This window comes from Nanorana parkeri, unplaced genomic scaffold, assembly GCF_000935625.1.
Source record: "Nanorana parkeri isolate BGI_ZX_2015 unplaced genomic scaffold, ASM93562v1 scaffold73, whole genome shotgun sequence".
Taxonomy (NCBI): Eukaryota; Metazoa; Chordata; class Amphibia; order Anura; family Dicroglossidae; genus Nanorana; species Nanorana parkeri.
Window position 1 is genome coordinate 1,394,383 of NW_017306341.1, and position 14,353 is coordinate 1,408,735.

At 38.6% G+C, this 14,353-nt stretch overlaps 1 protein-coding gene across 4 annotated transcripts in view; it reads right to left on the reverse strand.

Annotated features, from left to right (window-relative positions):
• The window catches only part of ARID5B (AT-rich interaction domain 5B), a 265,343-nt gene that overhangs the window by 185,894 nt on the left and 65,096 nt on the right, over positions 1-14,353 (reverse strand). The window contains exon 4 of one of the 4 annotated variants that reach the window (XM_018576673.1): positions 11,524-11,532. The exons of the other annotated variants lie outside the window; for them this stretch is intronic. Within the exon in view, the coding sequence (XP_018432175.1) occupies positions 11,524-11,532 (9 nt within the window). The remainder of the gene's footprint in view (positions 1-11,523; positions 11,533-14,353) is intronic. 4 annotated transcript variants of the gene reach the window in all.

Here is a 14,353-nt window from a genome sequence, read left to right on the forward strand (position 1 = left end):
GGATGGGGAGGGGAAGCTCCTGCAAGCGATCGGGCATCTCTAGAGACGCCTGATCCCTTGTATGTAAAACAGCCTTTCAAGTTAAAATAGACTTGAATGGCTCAGCGGCCCACCTGCCCTTCTCCTAACTTACCATGTTTACCAATGATATTATTACAAGTTATTTTACATATATCAGTTTAGCATATTTACGCCTTTACACTTTTCTAAGCTGGCCTGTGGTGCAGCAAATGTAGATGAACTTGTTTCCTTCTGTATAAATAAAACAAGAGGGTGTTTTGTGTGCTTTACTTGTCACGCTTAAACGGCCCGTTCATTGTAAATGTGCCCTTGATGTGTATGCTCCAACTAATAAAAAAAATTCACCTATTCACCTAAATTTTTATTCCCGCAGTATAGCCCATGCTTTTTTTTTGCATGCCTTGCAGTGAACTAAGGGTACGGTGTATATGCTTGTTGGGGCGCCAACCCCAAAAGAGAATATGCCGTGTGCTGTGCCACACAAAGCGGCATAATTGGCATTTGTTGATCAACTAAATTTGCTGCCTTTATTAATGAAAAATTATTCCAGCCTCAAACCAGAAATCCTCAACAGCCTTGCTGAACTGTATGCAATGTATGAAATGAAGGAGGTTTCCCTTTAAAGGCAAAGAAGAAAAATGTGTCACACAAAGCACAAGAGTCAGAAAGGCAGAATGCCAAAACAAGTTCACACATAAATCGGTGCTATTTCCATTTCAGTATTTGGTGCCCGACAACAAACTAATAAGCAGCAAACAGAAGAGCGACGACGCCTCACTGTCAATATATTCATATATCACAGTGAAATGCTCACTCCGGTGACTTAATGTACTGTACTAAAACTTTAGTGCCATCTAAACTTCCCATCCATAGATGTGCTTAGTGCACTCCACAGCTATTATAGGAAACTAAATATAAATTCAGTTGTAATTGTTGTGTCACTAAGGTCATTGAAAGCTAGCTGGGAGTTTGTAAACAGGAATGAATCACAGGTTTCTTTATTTTGGTAACTTCAGAAACAAAAAGATTTCCGTTTCAACTCCCAGAAGAAATTTTATTGAGTTTAACAAAAGCATAGACTCTGACCCTGTCTGGCCTTTAAACTAACCGCCACTTATAGACATATTGTACCTTTGATGAAAGAGGAAAGTGGTGTCCCCTATAGCAACCAGATTGCGGCTGGCGTTATTGCGGTTCATAAATATTAAAAGGAGAACTATGAGGTGAGTGCTTTTCACTCACCTTAGTTCTAGCCGACCTGTGACAATGAGACTGTCACAGGTCGGCTCAGTAGATCGGGAGGTGAGCGAACACATACCGGCGTTCGCTCACCTCTCGATCCTGTCACGGCTCTCTGCCGTGACAGGGGAGGGGCTGGATTCCCCCCTCCCCGCTCCGATCCGCCAGCGCTGACTGGCGGAACGGACCGGGAGGGGGCGCTTTACTTCCTCATGTCAGAGCCTCCAGCAAAAAGAACAGTGAGAAGCACAATAATGATATCACCTAATCTCATTCAAAATCTTCTGAAAATAGCAGTCGGAGGCAGCAGAGCCTTAGATCTCTCACTGCAGATATACATGTCTGTCTGCCTAGGAAGAGGTCGCATACCAGGAAGTGCACTGCCATTCTTCAAGTGAAATTCCAGACAGAAAGGTCCCTTTTTTAGAGTAATGCTAAGGCACAATAAAAAAAAAAGCTACAGCCAAACCTTTTTTTGGCTATAGTTCTCTTTTGGGTCACGAGTACATTTACTAATGTACTCCTGTGACCCAAAGTCAGCATATAGGGGGCTACTGCACTCTATATGTGGACAGCACAGAGCTGTGCTGCAGCTGGGAAAGATCCTGACAATATTGTCGGTATCCACCCCGCTGCCTCTCTAGAGCCAGAGCTAGCTGTGCCCATCCCCTCCCCTGTCTGTCCCTCCAATAAGGGGAAATCTCTGCAGGGAGCGGGGACTGACCGTCATGGCTTTCTGTAGGGAGAAGCAGTGAGCTGAGCAATCAGCGGTTTGTGATCGCTCAGTTCTCGAGCTATAGAGCCATCCTGTGACAATGTACCACACCAGCCCTAACTATTGGAAAGAGTATAGTTTACTCTCCCAATACTTCCCCTTTAACATCTCTAGATGAGCTCTACAACATAGTAAACCATAACCTTCTGAGTTTAGGTCTACTTTAAGTCATTGCTACATTTTTATGAGGTATAACAGCAAAAAGGTATTTTCTTTCTCAAATTTAAAAAGGAACAATTGACTATTTGCTACATGATATTTTATGACCTGTTGGGAAATGTAACAGTCCTTGTGCAAGGATTTTTCATTATGAAAAATAGTATTATTATTATTATACAGGATTTATATAGTGCAAATAATTTGTGCAATGCTTTACAAAATGAAGGGAGACAGTACAGTTACAATACATATTTAATACAAGAGGGTTAAGAGGGCCCTGCTCACGAGAGCTTTCAATCTAGGAGGAGGGGGAAGCTCATAGTATAACTTCTTTATTTTGCCATCTTTAGAGGGGGTGGTGAAACACGCTGTATTGTATTTTTATACTGTAAAGTATTAAAGGGGCTTGCACAGGATCCTAGCACTCCATGAGATGCTTCAATGCAGTAGCATTGTGGGCTTCCCACTAGACAGGTCTCCTTTAGCTAGAAAGTCTCACTGTTCAATATCAGCACTTCACTAACCACTGTGCCTATGCTAGTGACAGATTCAGTAAGTGCTTAACAGACATACCAACATGTGCACCAAGAATAATTCAGGATACATTAATGACTACAGAATCTGTTAATCAAACGTATAGATTTCACTGATTTCAGCAGTTCTTTCTAAACCAATTACCTCTATGTAAAGCACTTTGCTAAATGTAATAAGAGGTCTTATTTTCTTAACAAATGTAGGATTTCTGTTTATTCTAACCAGGTCAAGGAAGTCTTGTTCCCTATTTTAAAAAAAATAAAATCTAACTGGGATACATATGGGACCAAACTTTACCAGGCCTAGTAAATGATAATGTGTATTCCTAATACCTAAATCCAGAATGTACTGCAGTTGTAATAAATTCTGTCCAGAAGAAGGCAGAGCAGCCTATTTGAGGCTACAAAGCCCTTGTGGCAAATGCCAAAACCTCCAGGCCAAGCCTGAATCCAACTTTGTTAGTATTAGAGAAGAAGTGGGTCTGTGGACTGAAAACAGTGTTAAGCTGACACTAAACTCTTCAGAATCTTAAAAATGCATTCAAGTACCTTAACAATTAACAGAAATGTATCCTATTTGTGCATCACTTGGCTGTAGATCCCCCAAATCATCTCTTAATTGGTGTTGACAATGTCCTTCCTTCTGGAGGGTGGCTACTTTTGTTTCCAATGGTACCAATGTGTGTTGTAAAGTAGCCACTGCTCCAAGCTTGCTCCAGTAATGGACTATAATCTCAATACAAATTAGTAAACTAAACCTGAGATTGTAGTCCATCAGGCGAGTGATCTTGGAGCGGTGGCTACATTACAACACACAGGGACCATGGGGAACAAAAGTAGCCACCCTCCAGAAGGAAGGATAGTGCCGTCACCAATTCAGAGATGATTTGAGGATCTACAGCTGAGTGATACACAAATAAGATACATTTTTTGTTAAGAGGTAAGGCTACTGGAATGCATTTGTAAGATTTCACGCCTGAGTTTAGGATCACTTTAAAATGTCCAGCCAACTACATGTACACAACAAAAAGAAGCAGTAGAATTTTGCTTGCCTCGGTATCAATGCTCTAGCTCTAAATGCCCACAATATTCTGATCCCAATGAGTCACAGCAAAGGAAGCTAATGATGTTATACCACAAAATCACTCACACACATCAAAGAGCACAGAGAGTAAATACACATCCCTCATTCCAAAGTAGCGTATGCTAATATATGGGTGTAGCAGTTTAGATCTAGGTGGAGACTGGATACAAGGGGGGCGGGGCTTATGTTCATCTTGATCCCAGTTTTGCTTTTTAATGGAAGGCTTATTTTTCATACAATAAGTAAAAATATCACAAATTCGAAAGCACCAATATGACCTTTTTTGTTCCGCTCCAACAACAGATTATCTTTTTAAAATGTCAGCTATTATCAACCCCCAAGGCAAAACATAACACTAAAAAAGTTAAAACAATAAAAGACAACTTTAAACAAATTAGACTTGCCAATAGAATTTTATGATGGCATCGAGATTCATGAGTCATTTTAAACCTCACAGTACACATTAAACATTATTAAGTCTAGACACGATTTTTTTGAGGATGACTTGACACACACAAAATATAAAGCCATCGCTTGGGGGATTTAAAACATCATTGTTTTGTAATATAGTCAAGAGCTGTACATTCTAGATGTGAAATGATTACCAAGCCCTAACTGCAATTTATAGACTAGAGGCAAACAGGAAATGTTCAGCCTAGCCGTCACTGGTATTATTGTTAAACCATGAAGCATAACAAATGATAAAACTCACTTCATAACTCCTTTTTTGGAAAGGAAAAAACGCTGCCTTGGTAGGGAAAAGCACTCTTTCTGGCTTTTAAATCACACAAGTTATGTTTTAATGAATTAGACAGCTATTCGCATTTCAGAATTCTTGGCAATGCATCTGAAGCTCATAACATTTATATAAATATGTATAAAGGGGGAAAAGAAATGAATAGACCGAGTTATCACAGAACTGGCTACTCCTTTGTAGCAGAACACCACATTGTGAAATCACTGCTGATTTGCGTACTTAGATACAAAATGTCATGTATTGTTAAGGCTAAACCAACAATGGTTGTTGCAGGAAGATAAAGGAATATTAAGTAAAAGGCTTGCTAAATGGATATCAGAAGAGGTTATTAACCAGTTGATATCCGCAGTGTTAAACCCCCTTCCCATCCAGGCCATTTTTCAGTATTCAGCGCTGCGGTACTTTGACTATTTATGGGGGCGTTACATCATTGTAAAAATAAGACATCCATTGTTTATGACATCAAATCTAGAAGTCTCACTTGCCATAAACCCAAATTCAATCAAACGTTCAAAGAGATAATAGAGAATAATAATTGAGTGGTGGCTTAATCCCACATTTTTACTTTATAAACCAGTGTTGAAAAATTATAACTTTTCTTGGCATTATTTTATATTGTTATCTATATACAAGCAACTTTATTGAATCTTTGGCAGATTTACTCAAGTTTGGAAAGTGCAACATCCAGTTATAAATAACATAAAAATCCCAAAATATCTTTAATGTTTAGAAGGAAATAAAAGGATGTTTGTAGGATCAGGACACCCACAAGCCTTTACACACAACTCGGTTCCTTCCAGAAGCAGCTCTACCTCCCATTCAGTGTTTCATTTGCACTCTGTAAATCTACCAAAAATCTGATTTGTAACTAACTGTACATGTACTGTTTAGCACCCAATCAAAAATAAACTAACACCAACAAGTGACCATTATGCAAGTCAACTGGTGATTTTTAATATGAATAAAGTACTCCTTTAAATATAAAAGCTAGTGACCAAGAATGAAATATTGAGCCATTCAGCACACAAAAAACATTCAAATCTTTGGCTTTAAACATTCAATATCCAGCCATTGCATTGGTGATGCAATGATAGTTGGCCCTGCCATATGAATGGGATAGTTCTAATCTGACCCATTGTGCTGTGTAGTAACTCAATATGAGATCAAAATCTTTTTTAAAAGTACCATAGTTAAAGTAGATCTAAATCCAATAACAAAATGGTAATATGTTGCAATTTTCCAGTCCTTATATTTAGTGGCTTCATTTTTCCCCCTTTTTTGCAGGCCAAGTGGCTGGATTCCCCCCTCCCCGCTCCGATCCTCCAGCGCTGACTGGTGGAACGGACGGGGGAGGGTAGAGCTGGCTCTGCCTCTAGAAGGGCAGAGCCAGCTGTCACTCACGCAGCTGGGCGGATCCCGACATAATTGTCGGGATCCGCTTCAGCTACGGCGTCTCAGTATACCGCAAGCTGTAGCTCGCGGTATACTGAGCTTAGGGTGCCGGAAGGACGCTAGTTTGTGCCCTCCCATTACCCCTAAGGAGAACTATGGGGAAAAGCCCTAACCCAATAGTTCTCCTTTAAGTTTAGATACGTTTTAACTGTTGTCTACCTTTAATATTTTTTCCATTACATAACTAACTGCAAATAAACCTTCTCCATCTGTAGCTCTGAAGCTTTATGTCAGCATTCAGGCACCTTAATATATCATTTACACAAACAATTCACTTTCACAAAATGAATTCTGAAAGCTACAGTATATTAACAAGGGAGAGATTAGGTTGCCTATATGGACAGGCACTAACTTGAAAATAATTAAGGTGGTATTACACATTCACATCTGATTCATTCTCATTAAAAATCTTAAGCTGCAAGCTGCATGCATTTCAATTTCCAAGACTGTTTTCTAAAAGAGGCATTCTATAATGCCACTCCCATGCTTCCCGTACACAATTAACTAGCAGTATTTGAGAGATGGTTATTATTGCTATTAGCTGAAGAGCATGCAAAATGAATTATATACTGCATACACATTCATGAGTTGATCTCATATAATAAACCATTTCCTAGTGATGACAACTAAGGGCCATGCCTGTGTAATGTGTGTTGAAACAGCCAATTGTAGTCTCAATCAGAAGCAGAAGCACAATTTGGAAACAGCGAGATCGATGTAACCCTATAACAGGAACTGCCAGAACAAGGATTTTTATAGAAAGGATCACCAGGCATGGCATCAAAGTGGACCATTCTCCCCTTTGACTAAAAATCATATCAGCAAGCAGTTTTGCATGCTGATATGAAATCATCTTACATTCATTAGCTAAATAAAGATATTTTTATTTTACTTACAATTTCTTTTTCCCACTTCCTGGTTCACTTTGGCACAAATGATGAAATGTGTCCAAGCATGGCATCCTCGGAAGGTTACATCAGCAGTGCATTGCTAGGAAATCTCATCTGTAATCTCATGAGATCTCAGGGAAAAGCATTTTCCTCCCCTGAGATGATATGCAAGGTCACATGTCCTAGTCACATGTGCCAAAGTTTCAGGAAGTAAAGGGAGATGGATTAATCTGCCCTTAGTAAAAAATGGCCACTGTGAGAAGAATTGGGAAGAAAAGAAAAATAAGGTATGCAAAAGATAAAAAGCTGCAATTATCTATATGTTTGTAGATTGTCTTTAAACATTTCTAAAGCTGCCTTTGTTGTTATTTTGAAGATATGGGTAAAGTTCCCCTTTAAAAGTTGCAGATTAAAAAAGTTATTCTAAAGTAACATACTTTAGAATTCTAAAACCAGTAGAGTTCTGCTTTAAAATAATTAGGTGCTAGAGGAAGATGGTTTACTTAAATATGTGTTTTATTAATCGTAGAATACAGTAAGTGGTTTGCAATATACTTTAGGGTAAGGGTGAAGGTATGTAGGCAAAATTAAAATTTGGCGTTATTGTCTTTGATTTTTGTTATTGCATGTACTAAACTAAAGTAGACAGCGTGCATGGGGCCTGTGGAAGTTTTATCATATATCTGTCTTCAGCTTAGATACACAGTATCAGCTTGCAAGATTCCAAGTTGGTGGACTGTATAGTCTAAGGGCCCCTGCACAGAATAGGGCATATTTCTAAACAATTTGCAGAACCATTCGTCCATGGCTAGTAGATGGAGCTGAGGATAATAGGAAATAAGTAATTATTTGCTATGCTCCTCAACCCCATCTAGTGGCCATAATATGGTATTTTTCAGATATTACAATCGAGTAAAGAAAATATGTTAACATTTGTTTTTGCCTCCATTTGCACAGAAAACGTGTACATGCATTATCTCAGGATGAATAGCTCTGTGAATTGTTTATAAATTTATTCCATATGTGTTGTGTTAGCATAATGTGTTGTATGCACAGTAAGGCCTTCTGCCTTAAAAGTACACTTTCAATTTTGAATGGGCTAGAAGGGCACTGTAATGCATGAAAGAACACGCCTACAGCCATTTTGCCGACACCGTGCATAACAAGGCAAACTATGGAGGACTTTTATCAATCCTGTCTCACAGCAAAGGCAAAGCTAAACAGCAGCAGTGAAACAGACTGTGCAACAGATCTATTACTAGTAGAACAAGTATCTTGTTGCACTCCTTACCGGATAGAAATACCTGATAAACAGGTGGGTGCTTACAGCGACCACGAATGGCACCGTGCAAAAAATTAATGTATAGAAATATCGCCAGCACACCAATGATTCAATGAAATAAGCAAAAGTCCATTTATTGAAGGAACATCGCCATTCAAAAACTAGCGCTTTCGGGGGCCACACAGGGTCCCCTTCATCAGGCTCATTCTGTGTGGCCCTGAAAGAGCTAGTTTTTGAATGGCGATGTTCCTTCAATAAATGGACTTTTGCTTATTTAATTGAACCATTGGTGTGCTGGCGATATTTCTATACAATCCGATCTATTACAAGGTTACAGCAATACATTTCTCCATTGGGTGCTCTGAAGTCGCACTGGGACTGAATAAAACCTGATCCCGCACCACTTTTTAATTATGTATCAGTTTAAAAAGAAAATCTGTCCCATCTTTATCGTCGCAGTTGTCTGCCCAAGAATTTAGACGCACTGGCCGCAAATACACTATAAATTTGTGGCAGAGATTTTCCTAAGTGACAGCCAGCTGATTTGCATTGTGCTGCTAATTTGCTCCCCCTATTATGTGTTGTGTTGTGATGTATTTGAAGTATGTTTGTAACTAAATAAAATTACACTGTTTTGCACATCATGTAGTGCGTTTAAGCCCATTACACTGATGCATTGCTTTAATGTGCTTTTTTGCACAAATAGGAGGACTGCACATACAGTACACAGTGAGATGCATCCAGGCTTACAAAAAAAAAGGGAGCCCTTAAAAAATCAATTGCTTGAATGATCCACACAGCCTCTATGTTTTTTTTAAATCTAGATCAAAACAATGTCATTGGAAAAAGACACTGAGTATTCAGTCAAGACAAATATCAATGCCTTCATATGTCTTACAAAACTCCATTTAGTTAAATGGAGAACTGTAAATATTGATTTTTCCTTGGTGCATCTCATTGATGCCTCCACTGCCTTTCCATAAACACAGCAGAGGAAAGAAAAGGAAGAAAAATCAGCCCTTGATTTTCTTGTTACCTTGAGTCCTGAGGCCCCTAATGTATAACACATACAGGATCAATGAGCAAGAATGCTTGCTGATAAAATAAAGAAAAAAATAAACAAAAATAATCTGTTTAGCAGTCTATAAAAACAGTGCAAAGTTTTTGTTTGGTGGCAATTTTATGGGCTTGGCATGATTATATTTTAATCTTTGTCGTTGTTTCTTCTATATTATTTCTATCCTTTTTTTTTCTTCTCAGTTTGCCACTGCAAACCCTTTCCAAGTCACCAGAGTTCACCGACTACTTATGTACAGCCTGTATGTAGACACATGTATACTGGTTTAAAGAGACAGTGCTACCATAGTGATTTAACCAAGACTAAAACTACATTAACATTTATTTTAGTCTGATAAATGAATATTTCATATGAAATATTTTATATTGCCACAGGTAACCAGCAGTGAGGGGCTCTCTTTCATGTTTCCTGCATCTTAAATACCTTGATATGGACAATGGGTTGCTTACAGAGCTCTGCAGCTTAAGCTTTTATGCACACATATAACTCTCAGATGGTTCTATCTGAAACACATGGATGTCTTTGTCCGAGTTTTAGAAGAGAGACAGGGTACCTGAAATGGAAAGATTTGGTTGCCACTTTAAAAATGGGTAAATAAACTTACAATGTATTTATATAGAGAATCTTCTTTTTTAGTTTTGGTAAGATTAGGTCAGAGTTAAAACCCCTATCAGGTACTTTTTGTTGTCTGTGCCCTGCTGAGATTTCCCTTCACTTCTTATCCTGGAGACACAACAAGACTCGAGAGCAAATCTTCCCAAAGTGAGGGGCAATTCCCATCTTAAACAGCTGTCACCGTAACACATGCCGCCAGTGGAAGATTTCCCTTCACTTCTAGCTCTCATGACTCTAAATGTTTGGAATTCAGCTTTACATTAGTACTTAATGACTTAATGACTTAATGGTCCCAAGGATACATAGATGGGCACATTTCCCCAGCATACAGAAAGTCTAACCCTTCCCCATTCTATCCTAAACTTAAAAAAAAAGTTGCCCAATCTAACATCATATTAGCTTCCCTTAACCCCTTCGTGACTGATGACATACAGTGTATCGGGGCTGTTTAAGCATCGGGGCAGTTTAAACAGACTCCCGGCAGCTATTGCCGCCGGGACTCTGTTTAAACTTGTAAAGCCGACTGTCGGCTTTACAACAGGAGCGATTCTGGCGACTTGCCTGTCGCCAGATCGTTTGTGTCCCGATAAAGGGGCTGTCAGTTCTGGGCTCCTGCAGCCCAGCTATAAGCTATTGAAGTACGATCTGCACTTTAATAGCTTATTTCTAGTGTAAAGGTGACACTGGGGGTCTTTTGGACCCCCAGCATCACCTTAAAGAGTACCTGTCACCACCATCTATCACATGGGGGGGCTTGTAAGCCCCCCTATGTGATAGCAGTCAAAGTAAAGTTAAAAAAACAACAGTTTTTTTAATTAAAATAAAATAAATCTAATAATTTTTTAAAAAAAGTCCCCCGCCCCGCGTCGCCACGTAAACACATGTTGGGTATCGCCGTGCACGCCGGAATGAGAGCAATAATTCTAGGGCCAGTATTTTGGGGTATCTCTAAATTGATGACCTGTGGGGGCTTTTAAAGCGTCGTCTATGGACTTTTTGGGGTACTGCAGTTATTCGTTGCACGCAATTTGTAAACTCGGCATGTTGGGTATCGTTTTACTCGTTATAACCTCATCTTTTATATTAAACAAAATAGGTATTTTGTGTTCTGGGGCATTTAATTCAATTTGTCTCTAAATTTTGGGGTTTAATAAGGAGTTGCGCTAATATTGCGCTACATAAAAATTTGCAACTACCACCATTTTATTCTATAGGGTCTTGGCATACAGAAAATATATAATGTTTGGGGGTTTTAAGTAATTTTCAGGCCTAAAATGTGGAATATAACATGGGTGCAAAAAATGGAAAAAAGGCCTCAGTCATGAAGGGGTTAAAAGGACAAACTTTCTTCTAAAAATTTGTATCTACCTGTAGTAACACATGAAAACACATCAAATACACTGATTGGACTGGTTATTTGTTTTTTTGTTTTTGTAAGGCAAATTGATGGACAGCAGAGACAGTAAAACAAAACTGAATGTAAAGTATTATGACTGTGTTTCACATCACAGATTGTAGTGGTTAATTCTCTAGTGCGGGTTAAAAGATGGTCAACATCTGGCTGGTTCTGCGTATGGCCAAAACATTTCATGTGCAACAGATTTTATGAAAGAATTCCAGTGAAAAAAAGTCTTCAACCTAACAAGTCTTTAACTGTCATGCTCTAAAACATGAAAATGCAAATATCAGTTTTTGCTTAGTTTGTATTTTTTTTTTGTGTAAATGCAAGATGATAGATGGCTGGTGACAAGGTTATTACCAGAAGGGTTTGCATGGGCTTTGTTTTATTTGGGAGCAGCAGAAATGTTTGTTGTTTGTTAACATACCACATTCTTTTCTTCATTCCTAATTGTGAAATACTTCTGTACTTTACTAGGTAGTAAAGCAAAATACATTATTCTGGCCCATAGGATTGGAGAAAGCATTCTTTCAGGTTTCTCCTGCCAAAATAACAGATGTTCCCCCTTAATACAGAATTTGATAACAAAACAACAAAAACACTACTTTAGCACTGTTATTTCCCAAAGCATGAGCAGACCAGAATAGAATTCTTGTTAATATTATTTGAATCTCTTGAGCTGATGTCAGCCTCATTATTTCTTGCATTCTTGTGATAATACAAACACACAACACAAGGAAACTGTCACAACTGTGATTATTCAGGAAGCTTCATTTGCATAAGTTACTGCAGCACACCTTGTCCTTCTTAAATGCTCTGTGCTTTGGTCGTGTGATCTCACAAATAGTAATCTTGCAAGAACAGCAGAGATTCTAAGGTAAAAAAATCAATCATTGACAAAAGTAAAAGGGAAAACAATATATTCAGCCTGCTCTTAAGGTGTTTCAAAAAAGGAATGCAATTTTCCTGCCAAGATGTGTATTAAAACTATGCTCAGTTCATTTACTGGGAAGGACAAAGAGATCAGGGTTATTGCTATTTACAGTAAGCATTGTACTTCAAATGAAACTGGAGTTATTGTTTTGTCCAACATGGTAGGATAGAATATTAAGCACTAATAAGAGATCAGAATCTGGATCAATTATTCAGACTGACTGGGAACTGGAGACTTCCAGATAAAAGGACCTTTCTATTACTAACAGCACTATGCTTAAAGTGTATTAATGGAAATCTGTACTGGAAGTAAAATGTAGGCAGATATAGCTGACTCCATTATAAAAAGCAGTTGCTTGTCCATCTATGACTTTGACGTATACTTTGGCTTAACTGACTGCAGGTACAGATCGCTTTTAAAATACAACTTTAGTATATTGATTTTTTTTTTGAACAGGGAATAGTTAGAACTTTTGCAAGGTTTTCTTTTTTACAGTTTGTGTCCGCATTGAGGAGATTTTCCATTACTTCCGGTGGAGTCACCAAGAGTTCCACTTTAGAGATAGACCTTTGTCTCAGGAAAGAACGTGTACTCTGATTTTACCCTGGATTTCCTCTTGTGCTGCCCCACTATAACACTTGGTGATATAGCCCTGATTTTGTTATCCTGGAATATGAGCCTACAATATTGCAGGACAATGGTTTCCTGTGACCCCCGAATCATGTGATCCTGCTCCAGAGTACTGTGAAAAGTCTGCAGAATATGTCTGCCATTTTTAAAAATCAGATGAACACATTGTGTAAATACTAGTTAACGATTTGTCAACCCCATGGTTAGTTACACACAAACTGCAGATTTTTGCAGAAAAACAGGACTCCTATTAGTTCTCTCTAGTTTGCTCTTAGCCGTTTCCCAACTTCCCAGTTTTTATAATATTTGAGGAAGATTTGTATAAATAGGAGAGCTGACTTTGAGCCGTAACACTACAGATGACAGAAGTTACACTGAAAAGTAAATTGACTAATACAATTTACAATGGCTTATAGTGCCTAAGCCCCTGCTTGCTTCCTGGCTCTTGGGCTACACAGCTCCCTCGGCAGTCCCAATTAATTCATAGCAAATAACTTAGTGATCTGCTGCTTGGTGCATTGGCCCTCCTTTTTGCTGACCGCTTGATTCCTCTACAGGAATCCTTTGATGCATATGATGTGCACATAATCTCATGCATCAGTAAGACCCTTATGAAAATCAGAGCTTGGATATCAACCTAGTTAACATATATGTTATAGCTTGAAAGTTTGTGAGTATACACTCATAGATTTTTTTTTTAACTCGAGTGTAAGAGAACCTATGCATTACCCCAAATCCAAAAACAACCTGCTGCTCTGCACAAGAAGAGAGAGCGAGAGCGCGAGAGAGCGAGAGAGCGAGAAGGATTTGTATAATTATGGCTCCAAGCCCTGAGAAATGGCAAAAGTCACTTGTTATATATATATACAGTGCCCCATTTTGGAAATCATGTGCATATCTGCTGCTACTTCATATTTTACTTTTTGACAGAGCTGCATAGCATCAAAAGATGTCATGGAATTATTTTATAATGTTGCGAGCTATGCATGTGTGACTACCTATCATAATATAAATTGGTTGTTGAGCTGATTGGTGCTCGTTGTACATTTTGTCATCAGGCGTTATGGCCTCTTGTTATACCAGTGCACAGCACTGGTAGTGGTTAAATCAATCAGGAACACAAGCTCTTAAGAGTATTTAATGATATACTGTCCATTCAATGATTTAACTTCATCGTGATCAGTATTTCTAAGAGCTACGTCTCTAACTGGCAGAACAATACTTTATCTTTCCCCGTCCACATCAAAACAGAACAGAGACCAGGCAAGTATAGATGGCCCTTGGTGCACTGTCTGAGTAATAATGCTTAGCAAGCAAATCCTGACTCATTTACTCAAACCACATGCAATGTTCTCAAAGACATTAACAAGCATCTGAGCACCACAGCGTACAGCAGATCCATGCAAATACATGGTTTCTGAAAAATAATAATGCCAAAAGACATCTCCCCCTGATTATAGTTGCTGCTTTTATCAATCATTTCACATCTTTGTAGTGCGACATCT